This window comes from Dermacentor silvarum, chromosome 11 (assembly GCF_013339745.2).
Source record: "Dermacentor silvarum isolate Dsil-2018 chromosome 11, BIME_Dsil_1.4, whole genome shotgun sequence".
NCBI classification, from domain to species: Eukaryota; Metazoa; Arthropoda; class Arachnida; order Ixodida; family Ixodidae; genus Dermacentor; species Dermacentor silvarum.
The window spans coordinates 39,983,767-40,004,434 of record NC_051164.1 but is presented as its reverse complement, the minus strand read 5'-3'; the positions used below and the strand labels follow the sequence as shown (position 1 = coordinate 40,004,434).

Below are 20,668 nucleotides of genomic sequence, written 5' to 3'. Positions count from 1 at the left end.
AATTAGGTTTGCTTATCAGCGTGACATCGAGCGGGTTTGCGTGTTTGAAACAGGCTGTCTTTTTGTATAAATATGTCCTTGTGTCACTGGATTCAGGGTGAAACCTGACCATGTTGGTAAGTTTTCTGGGTGATCCTGATATGAGTTATCAGCCAAAGGTAATGTTCAGTCTGAAACAACGAACTTTGATTTTCCAATTAGCCTAACATTTACATTAGCACATCTATGTCATTAAACTGTGAGCAGAGTCCAGCAGGATCACTTCTCTTTCAAAGGTGAAGGGCACTGCAGGCGCTGTGTTTTTGTAGGTGGAGCTTGTACTGAGTTCTTAGGTTGCCCCCACCTTTAGTTCACCTTCTCATGTTCGCGCTTCATTCCGACGCGACACTACGGGATAGTAAATGCGTACCGTGAATAGCGATCTGTGCCATACCACCTACGTTTCTACTGTTAATAAAAATGCGACTTTAATAGGGGCAGCTGACAATCCTCTCGTGTAAACCATGGCGCCTGCGTGACATGGCCGCTTAGAAGTAACTCCCCACACTTTGCGTCATGAGCTGTTCCTTCAAATGTTTGTTGTATGCTTTGCCGCCCCATCCTGCTCCTGAACCAAAAGTGCAGATATACAGCAGATAGCTGTTATAGGGTCACTCCAATAGCCGTTGCGGTTCGCGATGGTGCGCGCCGCCGCCTCTGCCGTTGGGGACCGTAACCAATATCGCTGGAAGTGTAAAAAAGTACCCGGTTCTCGCCGGGATCGAACCCGCGCCGGCTGCGTGGGAGCCAGATACTCTACCACTGAGCCACGCAAGTGCTTGCTATCGAGCAGCGGAAAAATGCCCTATAAACGATCCCTACGACAGGCGCTCAGGCGCAGACGACGCGAGCCTCCGCTAGTATGGTGGCGCCATCTAGGTAAGGCGCCTGCAAACGCAGCGTGCGCAGGCGCACACGACGAGATGCTATTCAGACGAGACGCGCAATCAACGCGATCTCGAGCTGCCTGAGCATCCGCCAGTATGGTGGCGCCATCTAGTTAAGGTCCTGCAAATGCAGTGTGCCAGACATGTAAGTTGCAGTTGTAAGGCTAGATCGGGCTCAGCAGACTGCTGTGCAGAGAGCATTACAAGCTGCAGCTCGCCGTCGACGCCGGGCGGACAGTTCAGATGGTTCTCATCAAAACGAGGCGAACAGACTGCCGCGAAGACCCTGTTGTACGCGGTGACCAAATTGGAGCTCCTCATGAGCCGCTCCACCAGCTTACGCTTTGACTGTGTTGCGCGTGCTGCGCAGGCCCGTGCTTTTTTTAAAGATCCTTTTTTTTCTACTCATCAGAGCAGCCTCGGACACTTCAATTAGCTTTACCGAGCGCCTCTTCCACCTTTCCTTTCACCTATTACACCTCAATCAAGGGGCCTTCGCATCCTTAAGATTACTATAGGCGTCTTCCCCCATAGATTACTAGAAGAAAGCCTCCCCCCCCCCCGTTCTTGGCAGGAATTGGTGGAAGAGCACATCACACCTTCTTTTGTCGCTCTGTGTCGTTAATTGTGTAGAGTTTTGGCGTGACAGTTGACAGTATTTCCTCAGTTCACTGCATAAATTACATTCACAGAATTCTATCTCAGCGAGAGGGTTTTATGAAAAATGGGTAACCTAGCCGACATCTATAGTTCAAAACGCACAGCATAACTTAGCGCCGCAGCTACTTTACGATATAATATTATTGTGCACGCGTGCAGGTCATATGACGTCACGTCCGGAGACATGTCCTCGCTGTCTGTCACGATGGCCAAGAGACCGAATCCCCAAAGCACCCGTTCGGGTTACGCCAAGCCCGGTCAGCTGGTCGAGGACGAAGCGTTCCATGTGGGCAAGGTCGGTCATATGAGACGACTGAGTCACCTGTATTTATTGGCAGGCTAGGTGTGGCTTAGCATCCTTTCGGCTGCAGCGAACAACTGACGGGAACACTATAGCATAAAAATACCCACTCCACATGAGCTGTCCGTACCGTGTTTTTGCATTCTTGTGCTGTGCAGCATCCCAGAGATTTCACAACAAACTACACCAGGAACTAGTGCTATGCCTGTTCATATAGCTAGTACTTCTGGCATACAATGTTGCGATGAGGACAAACTAAATGTCACCACAAGATTTCTTTCATTTGGTAAGTGCTAACTACTAACTACAAGCAGAACTTTTTGTTGGGCTAGTTGGTGCATGTTACTGAAGTAATAAAGCGCCAAACAGACGACACAAGAAGTGACATGGACCAGTGCTTATTAACAAGTGATATTTTATTGAGAGAAACACACAATATATAGGCATATCTGGCTGCGTATCTCACACGTTGTCGAAATTCACATGGTAACCAGGCAAAAGGTGATAAAAAGATTGTAAACGATGATGAAACTCGAATAAAAGATGACGTTCGCGACAACGACACGTGGTGTATAGAGCCACAAGACCATAAAAGATAATGGTTAACGATACACAAAACAGCGCTGTAACCCCATTAGAAAGCTAACGACTAAGATTTTTACCAAGCGCATGCAGGCGGCGCATCAACGTGCTAACTTCTAACCAAGGGCTTCTAAAAAGGACAGTTCACTTGTATACAATATTTTTGACGGTTCGCTGACGCATTCCAGGCCCTTCATTTTAATGTGGAAGGCTTCCTTCAGCTCACGGGTAACGCTGTCTCGACTTCTCTCCAGAACAATGCTATCTCTTAGGCGAGGCTTGCACCCGCACTCTTTGCAATGGATGGCCATATTGTATCCAGTCCCTTTCTTTAGTGAGCGTTCATGTTCTTTTAGTCGTTCATTCAAACATCACCCCGTTTGGCCAATGTAAACCTTTTGGCATGAGAGTGGAATTTGATAAACCACCCCTTCCTTGCAACTGACAAGTGGATCGGTATGCTGGATTCCGCAGGTCGTGCGTTCTCGCCTAAGAGATAGCATTGTTCTTGTCGCCGTTATAACGCTTGTCGCCGTTATAAAGCACTGACACGGGATGCGAGCGATGCTCTCAAGTTTTCGGTAAAAGAATTGGGAGCAAGTACGGCTACAGCGCGCCTTTATTGTACTGACTGTTTGCAGGTCGGCTAACAATTACGTTGCGTAATTGGCTGCAGTAAGTAAAGATGATCACTCAATGAACCAACACATTAAACACTATTCACAGTAGTACTACCGTGCTGCTTTTAACACAACATCACCACGATAGACGATGAATGACATCACAGCAAAGTGCTCACGCACTGTTTGCCAACAACGCTACTTCGCGCATAAAGAGCTAATGGAAGCGTGAACATGCCCTAGCCAGGTCAGCACAGCAGAGTACTATTATTTGCCCTTTAGTATGCCACCCACAACAAAGACATATCATGGAGTCAACAGTAACTGCACTATAATGATATGCACGTGCTACGAACACAAAAAAGTCAGAAGTTTAAACTATCCGTAAACATTTATATTGGCCGAAAAACGTTTAGATTTCCAGCCATCGTTCATTCTGACGAAAGCGTCTTGCTTTGAAGAGGTCAGCGTAATTGCCGTTCGTGTTCTGTACTTTGGTACACGCTCCTTGGCAGGTTTTCTTGCCGTGCTCATTCATACTCTAGCGAAGGGGTGTATCTCGAATGAATACATTTAAGAGAATTCCAAATATGTGTCGATGGTCGCGCCCAGCGCCGTGGCTGCTCGCCCAAAAGCCTGACAGCCCTAAGACACTAAAGGAACGCCGCTCCGCTCACTCCCGCTTTTGTATGTCACCTACACAGCAGACGAGTTAGAGCTCATGCCAAGCACCGTCTTGCACTTCTTGAAAAACAAATTGAGATATCCGGTATCCTCGGTATTTTATGTATTGAAACGTTTTGTAGAATTCATTCATTCTCGGGCAGCGCGCAAACAAACGAAGCACATTTCGTGATTCGTCTGTTCTTGCGCTGCCCTAAAATGGTTAGGTTCCAACTCGCCCGCTTTTCAATCCCTTCTCCTGAAAGTTCAATGGCTTTTCACATGGACCACGTTATTTGAACGAGTATCTAACTATTCCATGACAGATTGCTCGCGTGTCTCTTTCGCCGCGTGAGTGAAAAAGTAGCAAATGATTGACGCTATAGTCAGTACAACATTTTTTTTATTAAGAACACGCAAACAACGGCATTAAATCAACCTTATACTGCAATTAAAGCGCCAATAAAGCCACCCGGAGAAAGAAAGTGAGCGAATTAGCACCATGATATATCAGGTTTTTACGAAAAGCTACGGAGAGACTATTCAACGAAGTTTTAAATAACTCGAGGACATAACTTTGCAGGAAGAGGGTTTTTAAATGTTTGTACTCACCTGTTGTCTTTGGAACGGAATAAACCATGTAGTAGCACATGTGAAGCCCTGGGCATGCCATCTTGTCATCCAGTGCAACGCCTCCTGTTCTTTTTGCTGCCGCCTGGAACCTTCTTATGTTTGTTAGCTTCGCATTTATCGCAACTTCATGCATTGCCTTCGCCGGGCCCACGATTTCGGAATAAATTTCCTGTTACTTACGAATACAAAATAACCAACAGCTATTTGCATTTTAGTTCCTTCATACACTCCTATTGACCCCAGCAACCACCAGGATCACGTTGCACACTGAAGCCCGAACTAGACCTCGCTTCCTGTCCTGTGCCGATACACGATAATCTTTTACTCAGCAAGCGCTCTTGATTTTGTCTCCCGTCGCCAGTTTTCTACGCAGCCCGTTTTGGACTAAGCTTTACTTCGGACGGCAAGCTCGGTGACGACACAGCTGACGACAAAGCCACGGCGATGGAACACTGGTGGGAAGGATGCGATAAGAACAGGCTGAGCGTATCGTGGTTGTTCTTTCACTCTTTCCGCCAGTTCCCGCAATCTTCGACAAAATATGGCTGACACCTACACAAGCGCTACAATTTCTTGTCTCTACCTGTTGAAGACGTGACGAAGTTCTCTCCCGGCAGCCATCTACAGAAAAGCGTCCATGCAGTTGTATTCTGGGGTTCTACTTGCCAAAATCACGATTTCATTATGAGCCACGTTGTAGTGGGGGACTCAAGAATAATTTCGACCAGAAGGGGATCTTTAACGTACCCCTAATGCACGGGACACGGGCGTTTTTAAGGTGAAAGCCTTCAATGGCTCATACTCGCGGCGTCCGACCGTCCGTCCGTCTGTCCGTGCCCTGGAACGGTGCCAGCTGTGGCCTCTCCTCCTCACACTCCCTGCTTAAATATGTGTTGCTATGCGCCGCACAGCGGCGCATAGCAAAACTTGCGCTGCCACAGCTGTGACCTCTCCCCATTACATCGTCTCAGCAATCACGTGATGGCACAGTGGCGCGCGCGGCAACGCTCCTTTGTCAGACGTCTCGTTGCAGCAGTCGAGTAATACACACACGGGCAAAAGTAAAGTCCTTTGCAGGGAAACCCCTTTGTTACTCCGAAGGACCCTTTGCAGAAAGGAGTTGCGCCGATGACACAAGGCAGCGCACTAACTTCTTTAGGTGGTTCCTTAAATGAACGCTGCAAAAAAAAAAGAAAAAAAAAGCGCTGCTTGTTAAAGCAGCAAGAGAGAAAACATTTACAAGAAGCTGCGCACGTAGATTACATTTAGTGATTGTAGAACCTAAAATAAATTTTCCCATTTTTGATGGCTTATAATGCGTATATTTGGAATTTAACATGGCGGCGCTAGCGACGTGGTGCGGGCGTTTGAGAGTATAGCTAGAGTAAATCTTCACTGTTCGACGAATCGCATTACCGCTAAAATCTAAAACATTTTCCACGGTAAAACAAATACTTACGGGGCACCGTAGTTATGTAGCAGGTTTTCTTCTGGTGATGGGTTGTGCACGCTGTATGCGAGAGTACACCTTTCCGCTTGAAAAGTAGATGCCCGATGTTCTTTCCCGCAAAGGAACTTTGCCGGGAGGGAGATACTCTATTGTCGTGTGTCACTGCACTTGAATGCCTTTCCAGTAGATGCCCCCTTACATAAAGGACTTTGGAGTGCCCGTGTGTCAGGGGTATTAGTCTGATGGATCCCAAGCGGCCCGGAAATGATTTCACGGCAAGCGGTTCACAGAAGCACCCCAAAAATGTGGATTCCCCCTATACCAAACGCCAGAAGAAGAATGAGCGAATGCGCATGCGGCGGTAGTCAGTCGAATGGGCACAGGCTTTCGCCGAGCACACTTTGGAATTCACAAAGTGTCCTTCAATTTTTGCACTTCGCCCCTATCGGAATGGGGCCACCGCGGCCGAGATTTGATCGCGCGACCTCATGCTTAGCAGCGGAACACCTACCCGATAAGCCAGCGTGGCGGGTGCGTCCATGCAGTCGCAGACACGTTCAGTAAATGTTTTGCATTCAAATTAACCATGGTACAGACCCATAGAACTGGTCAAAAATCACATCCTTGTGCTGTGGTCGACAAAATTTTTTCGATCGCGCTCACAGAGAAAACGCTGAATTTCGCTGTGGTGTATGCATGCAACATCCAATACAGGAGGGTCAAGTGAATTTACTCTCGTAGTGCCTAACTACGTTCCTGGTTGTGCAGCCTGTGTTCGAACAAATTGCATGTTTTCCGTGTGGACAAATTTTGTCCCAGACTGCACGTCTGTATTAAAAACGTTTGCCCTCATATAAGACTCTCTTAAGGATTTCATTCGCGTTCATTCCAATCTTTCGGCTGTCGACAAAAAATCAGTCGCCCGGATGCTGCCCCACCCTGTTCCTTTCTCTCTCTCTCTCTCTTTCGCTCAAGCTGTCCCTGTGTAATGATGCCGGTGTAATCATTTGTGCAGGTGGAGTACGAGATTTACCGCGACTACGTGCAACGCTTCGGTCCCGTCATGTTCGCACTGGTTCTTTTGAGCTACGCCGCTTGCCGGACGTTTGACGTAAGTCAGACTATTTCCGCGTTGCAGCGAGTGCATTTTTTGGTTACGGCCCACACGAAATAGTTGATTCATGGCAACGTTACGGGGCTGTGTCTAATTCGATTACATTCTTTATGGTTGATGAATAAGAGCTCACAATGCATTTAGTACGAAACGGTTCTTGAAACAAGACAGCTGGGGTGCTACGAATGCAGATTCCTGTATCGTTGACTTACTAAACTATTCCTGTGCTGTGACATCGTTTCAAAGAGACAGCAAGCAAATCCTGGATTTGTGGAGAATATTGGTACGTGGTATTGTCTTTGAAGAAGAAACGTGTCGATCTCCGTGAAGCGGAATTGTATTCTAACAATGTGAATATTTTGATAGTTGCATTCTTATTTTATTGCGGTAGTTTGTCACCCAATTTTAATGTGCGTGCGTGAATTTGATCGTTTTCTGCATGTGCTCGCGGGCAGCCGCTATTAACTGTAGTATCTTAAAGGAAATATCTCTTATAAGTAGTAATGCAGCAATAGTTTGTTCTATCCTTGTCTCCGCGTTTACTCAGAAAGAATTCGCTTTTCGAAAGTAGCAGCGCCATCTTCTTCTGTGCGTTTTGTGCAGCAACACAGAGGTATGATTATTGACATTCGTCTAAGAAGGAGCCCATTCAAATAGAGTTGCTCTCAGCAGCCGCGTATTTCGAGTGGCGATTAGCGACTGTGATCTGCCACGATCAGCATCGCCCACATGTGTAGGTTAGGCTAGAGCTCTCAATTTCGCCCGACCAAAATGTCGGCTTTCAGACTTAATTTTCTTTTCTGCCGAGCTACGTAACTCAAAGAGCCCCAAACAGTATAGTTGTTGCATTGCGGAGTGCTGCATGCAATCACTCTTCCGTCTTCCAGGTCCTTTCGTCGGTGTGGATCAGCAGTTGGAGTCAGGAGGTCCTCCAGGTGGGCGGAAACGTGTCCCTTCCGGACAGCGGTTGGAGGCTGTCCATTTATGGACTGCTGGGTGTGTGCCAGGGTACGTCGACATCTGCGCTATATGAGCGTTAGTTAGAAGTTATAGAGGTTGTAGTACTGGGTGGCCATCCGCTGAGTGGTTTCTTTGTGTTTAGCACGCCTTCTCCATCTTCCAAGGTGCCATTTCTTGCTCGAGTGCTATATAGCCACAACACACCAATACGACAGGTTAAGGCGTGTTGTGTCGTAAGGAATACAGCACTAATTCAGCGACAGGCAAAACGTTATAAGCCCACCACGGTTACCTGCACTAGCTTTATCTCCCTTTTGGCGTTTTCAGAGTATATATATATATATATATATATATATATATATATATATATATATATATACTCTTCTCGCTGTGATCCCATTTTGCTGTGGCAAACGTATCCGTAGCTTGAAGCCAAGACTGCAAAGTGCAAAATAAGCACTTACACAGCATTCGTGCGGATACCCGCAATAACTACGGAAATGCCGCAAGATAGAGGTGTTTGCGGGGCGCCCTTCGGATGAGTATGTGGACACGTCATGCACTGAAATATGCAATAAGTTCGATGTACTGCTCCCAAACCGACGCACCCAAGTGGTAACTGCCACTTTCTATTAGCTTCAAGCGGAGGAAAGACAATAGGCAGAAGGTGCGAAACTTGTTTAAATTTGCAGGAAACGGCCCATATTGCAGAGGCATGACCTGGGAAATCTTGTTTTCAGCGAATCACGTCTATTACTCCATCCGAACCTTCCCAACCAAACCATGCCTCCCCAGTTTATCGCTGTCCTTCGAAAATTAACGAACTGCACATTTAAAACCATTCTTTCTTTTTTTCATCGGGCAGATGCTCACGAGTTCACGCATCGCTACAAAATACCGGCCCAGGCTCGCGACCTAAAACTGCTTACTTGCTAGTCCACGGTCGTGCAATGATGCAGTGTAGCAAATGTTAAACTCCTCTGGAAAAAGAAAAACAAGAAAACGTTTAAAATCGGAATATTTTCATGTACATACATTTTTGTACATTTTCATGTACATCCATCCTGTTCATGTACATGCATTTTAGCGATAGGTTGCAAGAGTATTATTTTTGTAAATTACCTCAGTCCAGTTATAACAAGTATTCCGCTTGAGGCTACGTTGAAGAGTTTTCGGGGTCGAATTTATTCCGGGAGCTCTCCGCGATGCACATTTCGGAGAGTAGACTTCATAAGCTGCTTTCGTAGTCTGTGTTTCCTCTAATATTTAGGTGCTAGTATTCCGAGCACACCACGGTATGCGGGTGTTTATCGTCTCATGCATTATAACGGTGCGGTTAGCAACAACGTCACAAAAAGTGGTCGGCACGAGCAGCTATGACGGATGCCGCGCGCGTGCAGGCTTGGCCATCCTTTTGGGAACCTTAATCCTGGGACTGTGCGCTCTCATAGCGTCCGGCAGCCTTCACGACGAGGCACTCAGCCGCCTGGTTCGAGCTCCAATGTCCTTCTTCGACACCACACCGTTGGGACGCATGCTAAACAGGTTCATGATACAACACTTTAAAGTCAGCGTCTCAAGTGTGCACCACGTTCTCGCCAACTTTGTTGGATTGCGTGTTTGTATTATAATGTCCTCGTCGTCGTTCAGAAAAATCAAATATTTGCTTGTAGGAACATAACCAATAGCCACGCGTTATAAATCTTACCTTGGCATCGCTTGCAACCGAATGCTGTTAATCAATTAGGTTGAAAGTCATTGTTAATGAATTAGATAATATTGAGTGGTGGAGGTACCAAGGTGATTACAAGGCTGTTCTGATCCTTGAGTGACAGCAGCGTCAAGTGTCCACCTTGGTGCGTTTTAATTAACGAATACACCCTTGTCGTTAGGTATTCGTTAGAAACTTGCTTCGAAGGTAGGCTGGAAATATAGATCCAGTCAAGGCCGCCAGCAAGAGAGAGAAGTGGCCTCGCAACAACACGTCGGAGAAATTTTCACAAAAGGAATTAGCTGCAAAATTATTCAATCTATAACATGGAATGCTTCTCCATGCAATCAAGTAAAGGTGCCGTCTTGCATCGTGTAATTATGTGTGTGCAGCCATGGAAAAAGAGCAGAGTAAGGAGGAAGCGTCCCGGCGACAATTTTAAGTCTGGTCTTTAAAGATATGAAGTAATTAGGGCTAACAGGAAATCGCCCATGAGCGCACAATAGGCAGGCGGTAATATCTAGCAGCGACGCAACTGGCGAAGAGTGCCAGAGATAGAATGAAGGGTACAGCGTGCAGGAGACTGCAGTGAGCATCGGTCCTGCTGTGGGCATCAGTGAAAGCAACCACGAACATAAGAATAGCCTAAAGTATACGGCAGTCATATGCAATCTTATTTTCTGGTAGTTAATGGGCCGACGGTTCACTATGGGCAAGGAAGGGGCGGCATCGGAGCAGGATGCCTTTGCCAAGCTCTATAGCTGCCTGACGTCATTGCTCCCTCCTGCAGCCTTATACCTTGACCCTTGTGTGTAGCACGCACGGCATTTGTGTGTTGTGCGCCTGGTATGAACGTCACTCATTAGTAAAACTGCCATCAAATTACATGGTTGTCCCATCTGTGGTATTACCAGTGTCACCTGGTGTTTTACGTCAATACTAAAAGGCTATATCATAAAGCGATCATGGCTACGCGCTTGTACGCAGGTTCAGCAAGGATTTGGACCAGGCCGATATACAGATCAGCCTTGTAGTGGACTGCGTCTTGGAGCAGCTGAGCGACGTGCTGGGCATCCTGCTGCTAATCACGTTGTACATCCCGGCTTTCCTGCCAGCCGTGGCGCCGTGCGCGCTTGTTTACTTCGTCGTGCAGGTATGGTCCCAGCCACTGTTTTTCGCCAAAAGCGAAGCGCCGATGCCTACGAACTTTAACATCGCGAGGTCATGGGCTATAGGAGCCAACGTTGCTTGACCGCAGAGCCACTTATTCCAGCAGAAAGCCGTGTAGTAGCAGCGTAGATTAGTGAATGATATATTAATGCATGTAATGCGCTTGTTTAAGGATAGCGGCAAGCAGAACACGACATTGCATGCGAGGCGTATAGTGCAGGTAACATGGGTGTTGCTGTTCTAAGAAAGTGGACACGAATGTGCTACAAATTTGGAATCTGCGGTTAGTCGCACGAAGAAATGACATCCGAGAATTCCCTGCTTGGTCCATCTGCCACAGCAGGGCGATTATTCCTGATTGTTGAATATGCCTTTCCCTCTTGAAGAAATTACTGCGTCTACGAAGCACCAGCCATGATAATGAAAATGTTAAAATGACCTGCATGTCAGACATAATGAAGGCACCTGGTTTTTGCACTCTTATGACAACGCATGGGGGTTTGTAAAGGAAGCAAGGAAAATATGTGCATTTATTTGTGTGGGTGTGCAACGTGTTTGATAAGTCTGGTAAGATCATGAATGTACAACTGATGCAGCTTTATAGACAACTTACTCGGAAGTACGTCGCCATTTTTTGTGTGTTGAGACCATGTCCACTGCGCTGCATCAGCTTCTTTATCAGCAATGAGTCAACTGGCCCAGATTAAGCTGCTTCTCCCAAACGACTGATACCCGAGCTGAGGTCGTTAGAGTGCGACGCTAAAGAAGACATGTTGCTTCCAGATTCTGTATTAAAATGCTCTCCCTCCTGGCTTTTGAGAAATCTTGACGATATGCCAAAAGGGGACGATAAACGAACGATGCTAACTAAGTCAATGACCTGAGCGAGGTGTTTCAACAGAAACCCTCACATATTAGAAAAAATAAAGGCTCCAGTGCAGCAGTTTATCATTTACTCCTAGGCCTAACTGGATGCTCTGGTTCTGCACTCAATGTAACACACCCTCCTTCTCACGGCTCGTGCAGAAGCTGTTCGTACGCACGTTCCGGCAGCTGCAGCGGCTCGAGTCCGTCTCCCGGTCGCCGGTGTTCAACTGCATCGCCGAGACGGTGCCCGGCGTGCAGACCATCCGGGCGTACGCCGTGCAGCGCGGATTCGTGGCCATCTCCGACTCCCTGCTCGAGCGCTGGATCTCCTGCGCCTTCCACCTGATGGCAGCCGAGCGGTGGCTAACGGTGCGCCTGAACTTCCTGGGCAACGCCGTGTCGCTGGTCACCGCCTGCCTGCTCGTGCACGGACGAGACACCTTCGGACCAGCGGTCATCGGCCTCACGCTACTCTACTCGCTCAGGGTGAGCAGCCGTGCTGCAACTGGCTGTGCCGTAACTTACATTCCGGTTTACGGTAGCGGCTACCTAACTATACCAGGCCGAAGATTCTAAATTTTGCCGTTGCCACAACGAGTGAAACTGTTAGTTTAAGTATTAAATGAATTCTGCAGCTGACGCACTTGTCAGTTAGCCTTATCCGGTCGACGGCTACTGGCCTCTAACGACGCTCTGCTGCGTGGCATTTACTCTGGTTAGGCATGGTATGCCATCTTATATACGTTCCGTCACCATCAGTAGCTACCCATAACATTAGTAGAGGGCAAAATTGCAAAAATTGACTACGCCGGTGTTGGCTACCTAGACAGCAAGCCTAACGCTTCATCAATATCAATTAACTGCTAACAAAATTACAAAAAAATAACCAGAACTAAAAATATGGATTTGGAGGTCGGTTCATGAACCATATGGAACTGCTGGTAAAAGACAGAGAGAAAAGAAATAATGTGCTCACAAGTTTTTTTTTTTTTTTTTTTTGGAGGGGAGATCACGCTATATACATTATGGAAACATTAGATCTCGTACAATGCAAGCAAACAGATTCTACACAGTGATCCAAACAAGCATCAATTAGCAATAACAATATTATTCCGCAAACAAATATGGCACAGAAAAAAAAATATATATATATATATATATATATATATATATAACTTGAGTTCCTGAAGTCCAAAAACTTATGGCACATACAAATGTGGTTAGTTTGCCAAAGTTGCTTTCTGCCTTTGGCAATAACCCTGGATTTTGTTTGAACGTCATGATTATTTTTCTTTCTTTCTGCGTGTTCCCAGCTGACCGATGCCCTGAACTTTCTCGTGCGCTTCACGGCCGAGCTGGAGAACTCGCTGATTGCCGTGGAACGTCTCCACGAATACACCAAGACACCGACCGAGGTTGGTGCATGCTCAGAAAGGTAGTTCTCACGAGCCCGTGTACAATCACAAGTTTGAATTGATGCCGTTGTCTCAACATTACAGGTCAGAAGAAAACGCGCATGAAATGAGCTATCAAAACGCTGCGCATGCGATTTATGAGCGAATGAAGACTATCACTAAGTATTTGAATACGTATCTTAATCATATACTTGTCGTAGGTGTAAACAACATAATTTAGGTATAAGAAGATAATGGTAGGCGTGAAAACATGACATGATGTTCCAGATAGTTATCGCTGAGCCTAAATGGCTAGGTTTCGAAATCGGCAATGATGTGGCATCATGAATCAGTAAGTACACGAGGATTACCAATAATCATGCAGCGACTGAGACGTTTCTCATTGCATCTATTTGTTCATTTCGGGCTAATTTCCTTCAATCGCAGGCCATTGTGTGGTAGCGGTGCCCCGTAAGACATTATTCATAAGTACACCGATGACTTCCGGTGAATGACGTCAGCGAGATCATTTACCGGTAGGAAATAGCAATGTTGACGTCACCGGTGGCGCGAAACTTGCGCAGGCGCCGTGGCGTGTAACCCCAGCGCCGAGCCCCGATTGGCCGCAGGAGGGTGCCGTGCAGTTCGTGAACTTTAGCACGCGCTACCGGAAAGACCTGGACCTCGTGCTACGACACATCAACCTGGAAATGCGGCCTTCGGAAAAGGTTTGTGGGCTGGTCACGCACGGCGGACGCAATTCAGCCTTCGGACGTAGGAAGAGGAACAGACATCTCGGCCGTTCATTCGCACCTGAGAGCTCATATACGGATAGAACACGGCCTTAAACAGACAGGTCACAAATTATCATGTCATTTTTCTCCTTGTCGTATATATTGTTGTGGTTTGTTGATTTACAATTACTTATGTTTGTATCCAAATCCTCACTCAGTATCGCAATAGCACTAGAACGTATGTGCTTGAAAACCGCCTTCGTTCCAAATCATGGATTAGATGCGATCAAGTGTTCGCATGGCTGTTTTCTAAATTGCCTTCTTTTTCGCGGTGCACTTCATTTAAATCCAGAGGGCAATCAGAGAGCTTCAACTTGCGTTCGTGCTTATAAACATCCCGCAAGTTGAATATTAACCACTTTAAATATTGACCCCTTGCACTAAATTTGTACTCTTTTTTCCCATTTTAAAATCATTCTGCTTTTACTATTCTTTTTTTCGTATGTTTACCCTGTCTACATCCCATTCTATACGTGCGCCTTGCTTCTTCCTCCACATTTTTATCTAATACCTCTCTCGAGGATTTTGAGAGTTAACTAAATAGGTGATGACGATGATGGACACATTGCTAGTTGGAGTTGCTTTTAGTGCAGTGTAACACGATTTCGTTACATTTTGTTGAAATACTTTCCTTACTAGGTCGGCGTCGTCGGTCGCACGGGATCGGGCAAGTCGTCCCTGACTCTGTCCATGTTCCGCATCTTGGAACCGGCGGAAGGGGACATCATCATCGACGGCGTCGCCATATCACGCATCGGACTGCATGACCTGCGCTCGAAGATCACAATCATACCGCAGGTAAAGGAACGGACTGAAACGTAGGCTTTTTATTTGTTTTTTTTTATTTCGTCGTTCATAATTGACTATGCATTCTTACGCTGCCAAAATTACCAACGGTCTGCTGATATATTACCAATTACCAACGGACTGCCCGGCCCATATCAACCGCGCGCACAAAGGGTTTCAACTGCGCATTCTCTCCTTGTATCGTGAAAGGGTTTTCCTAGCTTCACATGGAATTTTTCGACCAACACGCTCTACAACGCTACCCATTAAATTACTAGGCGCAACCATCTGAGGTTTCAGTACCAGTACGAAATAAGCCATACGATCACGCACAATACCTGGAAAATTGGTGTATGCACAATTTTGCCTGCTTGTAAAAGATGTGCCGTGGCGTCTTTTCATCTCGCAAGACAATCTTAAGCGATCCAGTTGCATGTTCTCCGCGTTTATTGAGATGTCCTTCATTGTATAGCTATCAACTCTCCTTTGGGAGAAGCGCTTCTTCCTTGATTAAAACAGGTGAAATGGTGCTGTATCCTCGTACTGGTCCCTGGTCTATATGCATTTCTAGTATCTCTATTTATGGCTCTCCACAGGAGCCAGTCCTGTTCTGCGGATCACTTCGCCTTAACCTGGATCCCAAGGGTGAACACACGGACGATCAGGTCTGGGCAGCTCTTAACAAGGCGCATCTAAGCGCATTCTTCCAGAACAAGGCCGAGAAGCTCGACTTCGTCATCGAGGAAGACGGGCAGAACCTCAGGTAAGTGTCAATGGCCGGCTTTTCGATGCTGTGTGTACAAAAATGTTCATGAAATACAACGTGGTCCAACAAAAAAACCGGAGGGGCCCTATCGTGATAAACAGATAAACAGGCATATCATGATCAACAGACATTTGAACCAACTGTATTTGAGAGATTTCTGAAAACATCAGTAGAAATCTTCGACGTTTCTGTCAACGGCGTTTTTTTCAGAACTGTTGGCTAGATTCGTCCTCGTACGGCGTTGTATTCCAATATTATCAAGCCTATATTGAAAATTGAAATCAGAAAGTTAGACCTAGCAACATCAAATGACTAATTGAAACGAGCGTTATCTTTCCAGAAGCACTCGCAAATGCAATAGCATTGCTTCATTATGCTGGTAAATCGAATTAGTTCCCAAATCCGCAAGTGTGCGATTGCGGCGCTATTGTTCTTACATTGGTTTAAGATGGGTTATATTAGGTTGTTTGGCTGGTTTCGATTAGGTTATTTTAAGTAACGATAGCTGTCTTAGGTAAGACAGCTCGTGTAGATAACGCAAGCAGTCACAAGAGCTCTGAACATGCGAATACGACTTCAAGCTCTCTGTAAGTATCTTGCCGCATTATGTGCAGAAACATTCACCGTCTTCTTAAGCACTAGGCCCAACATACACAAAAACAGAGACATCACAAAAAAGAAAAAGGGAGAGGAGATTTCTTAAAAGGTGCGAACTTCAAGGGTCTCCATGCCCCGTACAATATATAGGCTACACTCGACTGGCTCAGAAATCGTCATCTTATCAAGGTGCTCCACATTTTCACAATGCTGTTGTCAGTTTCTTTCAATATGCACGCCCAGCGATGTCAATGGGTCTCACAGCAACGTGACACGCTATCTCTCTATGTTCTTCGTTGCTTTAAACTGCAGTGTTTATTGCAGCCTTCTTTGTCGACTTCGTGTCATTCTTTCCTTTGACATTATGTGGCTTTTCCGTTTTTGTACACAGCATCGGCCAGCACCAGCTTATCTGTCTGGCCCGCGCCCTGCTGCGCAATACCAGGCTGCTCATCCTGGATGAGGCCACAGCGTCTGTGGACCCGGACACGGATGTCCTCGTCCAACAGACCATCCGCCGGGACTTCGCCCACTGCACCGTGCTCACCGTGGCGCACCGGCTTCAGACTATCCTGGACGCCGACAGGCGAGCACGGACTTTTCTTACCTGATTGGCTGTTGCCTAAACTTTTTTTAGTCTGTGTTTAGTTTTTCGCGTCACAAATGTATTTTTTGCGCATCTGTACCAAGACGGGAAAAATTACAAAAAAGAAAGACATCTGGTGTAGATTTTTGTAATAAGACGACGCCTCCTATATTCAACTTTCAGCATATTATAGGCAGATCGTGCCCTCTCATGTCACCGTAAGTGGGTCAAATGCGGTCACAGATTATTTCAAAGCTGTTCACATGCGCACAACATCCACGCAGCCGGCCTCAGGTGGTAGGATAGACGTGTGGTACAGAGGCCCAATCTCCCTGTGTGCCTCGACGCCTGGACTATTCATGCAATGTCTTAGGAAAATCTAACGATCTGCGACACCATGCCACCGTAAATTGGGCAGTCCGCGCTACTGGATCGGTCATTTCTCGTATTAGGTATTTACTGCTGCTTTTCTCAATGTCGCATGTACCGCATGAGCAGTGTGACTCCTTCAGGAATCATTGGACCTGAAAGGGTGAAATGCTGTTTAAGGTGCACGTTACCAAATCACTTTTGATGACGTACAATTTAGAGCGCCTGCTGTAGAGCGATCCTTCTTGGCCCGTGTCATGCCCCGAGTCTGACCTGTTTAGCGAGGCCCCCATTGGCCTCGTAATAAGGAAGCATTTGCTCCCCGTGGACTCGAGAGCGCGAAAGCTTCCTATTCGAGAACAAGAGCATACTTCCACCAAAGTGAATGAAAAGTGGCTCTTAAAAGCCCTAGCGTTTCACGAAAAGCAAGTTCCTTCTCTTCTAAGACTGATTTTTTTTCGGCTGTGCTCTTGGTATTAGAAGTTGAAATGCTTCACACTTCACCGGAACTAGTGAGTTTTAGCATGTCCGGTATTTTGGTATACGCAAGCGCATTGGCCGGATTTCCGGGTGAGTAAAAGCGTAAACGTGAGTGGCTGGATTGGTGGCGTCACCTGGTGACACGGAACATTGTAGTAACCAAGTGTACTCTACTTGGCTGCTAGTGTAAATTTTAAGCAGGGGCGTAATCGTGAACACTAATACTCCGCTGCGGAAGATTTACGCCAGCCGCGAAGTAGAGTACTACACGTTTACGCCTCTACCCACCCGGCGATTTCCCCACTCCACCCGCGTGTACCGGAAAACTACATAAGAATGGATAGTTGGGCACACCAAAACTGGACACACCAAAACCCTCTACTAGCAAATTCACGTTCGCCCTAGCTTCAAGGAAGTTGCAACGCCGCATACACTTTAGTTTGTAGGAATCGCAAAATTTCCACACAAACAATTCAGCCACTCACACGATCGCCACACTAAGCTCTAATCAGACGCGCCTGCACACAACCAAGCGAGACTGCACCCTCCCCCTGCTTCCATACAAACACACACAAACGAAATAAAAGCTACGAAAGTGGTCTCCCTATCATGGGTTCGATGCCAGTCGTGGTGGCCAAATTCTGACGGGCGCGACAATAAAATCAGAACAAAAGAACGCTCGTGTAGCCAGATATGGCTGCTCGTTGAAGAACCCCGGGTGGTCAAAATTTATAGTCCACCAATGCGGCGTGCCTCAGAATCAAATCATAGTTTCCGTACGTAAAACGTCACAGTTGTGACGCACGAGAAACCTCACTATAACCTCGCAAAAGTCATCAGTATTTCCGCGGTCACTGCACTAAACATAAATGGAACCCCGTGTGCTGTGTTAAATACAAGGAACTCCGTGTCTTCTGCTGTCCACAGGATTGTCGTGATGGATTCCGGCGAGATACGAGAAGTCGGTGTCCCCGGTGACCTGTTGCGGAATCGCAAGTCCGCATTCTTCGCCATGGCCCGCGAAGCCGGCTTAGGCAGTGACGACCGGAGTTCCGGCTTCGAGCACCGGTCGTCGAAGCAGTCTTCATCTGGGCGCTGAAGACAACGTGTGCCAGACCTGCCCGACAATATAACCTGAAATGCCATTCTCGTTTACTGTGGAATATGTAGTAGCCTCGCCGCTTCTGCAATATAATCTCGTTTTCCTAAACAGATTTATCTAGTTACGGAGATGCTAAATGGAGTGTAGCGAGCGATGTGGTTAATATTGTACCTCTTGCTTACGCATATTAGACATCAAGTACATTCTGTTATAATTTGTGGGAACTAAATCATGCATGTGCGGTTTAATTGGCCATTCATACCAATTTCATGCATGTGCCTAATAAGAAATGCAAAATTTCGCTCCTTTTGTAATCACTGGGCGCGGCATCGAATTAAATCAAGTTTTATTTTCTAGTAAAACACTCAACGGTCATTTTGGCTTAAAAGCTACACAAGTAGTTTCACTGTGGCCCGAAAGATCTTCAAAGGCAGTAGCCCCATGGAACTACTTACACAATTCATGTAAACACTAAGTATACATACTGTCAGCATTCTCATGTTAAATCTCCTGGGCTTCGCGTTGATAGTAGTGTGTTAAGCCTGCTAATACAAAGCAAAATGCCTCGAGCGTCCAGTTGCCCAGCAACTTTGCGTGTGTCCGCGGGCTTTTTTTCCGCTCGGAAAAATACTTTTATGTAGCACGTATTGAGCCTCAGCAAGCTGTATCGGGAGTTTTTCATGTTGCTCTACAATTTTATCTTTGACACTTTCCATCTAGTTATAATATTTGAGGACCGCACAAAAAGCGATGGAACGAAAAATGCTAGGTCTAACGTGGAGAGACAGGAAGAGAGCGGTGTGTATCGGAGAGCAAATGAGGATAGCCCATATTCTAATTTACATTAAGAGAAAAAAAATGAAGCTGGGTAGGCCATGTAATGCGTATGATGGATAACCGGTGCACCATTAGAGTTACTGAATGGATACCAAGAGACGGGGAGCGCAGTCAAGGACGGCAGAAAACTAGGTGGGTGATGAAGTTAGGAAATTTGTAGGCGCAAGTTGGGATCAGCTAGCGTGAGACAGAGATAATTGGAGATCGCAGGGAGAGGGAGTGGACATAAATGTAGGCTGATGATTCGGCGGAATGCAACGCATATTCTTAGCATCTCCAAGCGTCAGCACACAACATTCCCTTGGTTCTGTGCAGCTACGTGACATTACATAGTAAGCCTTGGTGCATGATAGTTGTGACACCCTGTGTAATATATATATATATATATATATATATATATATATATATATATATATATATATATATTCTACTGAGACGTTTTTTTACACGACGTTGCAGCCGGAGAACCGGTCTTTATCAGGAGTGTTTATGCGAGGTTACCTGAGGTCTCTACTCGTACAGTTTTATCTGTGGGCGGAGCCAGCAAGGGGTTCTGGCTCCACCCACAGCCAAGAACTGCATACGTAGAAATACCACGTAACCTCGTATACACACTCTTGATAAAGGCCTGTCTGCCAGCCGAAACGTCGCGTAAAGGAACGTCTCAATCAACCATGCTTTATAAAGCGACAAGAACCGCCGAACCATTTATTAAGTGTGGGACTCGTTCTCTGAAGCTGTACCACAGAAGCCAACACTGGGACGACCTTGTTTCGTCGACGCCGCCTCGTCTCTTTCGCCGGCTTTCTCGTGTCGGACGTTCCAAAAATAGAGCGGCCGCCTCGGGTGCGCTTGTACCCGCCGTCTTTTCAAAACGCGTGTGCAGGGGCGTGGTCGTAGGCATCTCGATTGAACGGTGATTGAAGGGGCACGTTGAGTGCCAAGTGGGCCGCCTGTACGAACCATGAGCGTGGCCCTACCACGACTTCAAAGAGCGCGAGAAGATTCGAGGCAACTAAGCAGCTTCGTGTTAGGTTGGGTAACTACCATATGAAGCCGAGAGACACTCAATTCAGGCAAAAGCTCTATGGAAGAAGGCTGTGTCAGTTACTGATGAAAGCCGGTGATAGCCTCAGGGTTCACTAAGAACTACATGTAGCAACTGCGCCGGTAGTAGCATTTACTGCACAAAGAAGCTTGCACGAAAGCCCAGCAGTGTTACTAACAGTTTACTGAGAACTTCTTGACCACCGGTAATAATGGTACCGGCAGTATCAATTATCACTCCAAGTTGCTACTA

The 20,668-nt window shown here is 46.5% G+C and overlaps 1 protein-coding gene across 1 annotated transcript; it reads left to right on the top strand.

The window, feature by feature from the left end:
- Window positions 1–1,752: 1,752 nt before the first annotated feature.
- Window positions 1,753–20,179, top strand: LOC119432528 (multidrug resistance-associated protein 1-like). Its single transcript, XM_037699692.2, has 12 exons — window positions 1,753–1,881; window positions 6,851–6,946; window positions 7,837–7,957; window positions 9,310–9,454; window positions 10,608–10,773; window positions 11,817–12,143; window positions 12,971–13,072; window positions 13,636–13,779; window positions 14,485–14,643; window positions 15,228–15,394; window positions 16,386–16,580; window positions 18,357–20,179. Exons 1-12 carry the CDS (start codon window positions 1,771–1,773, stop codon window positions 18,526–18,528), a joined length of 1,905 nt encoding a protein of 634 aa, XP_037555620.2. The 5' UTR covers window positions 1,753–1,770; the 3' UTR covers window positions 18,529–20,179.
- The last annotated feature ends 489 nt before the right edge of the window (window positions 20,180–20,668 follow it).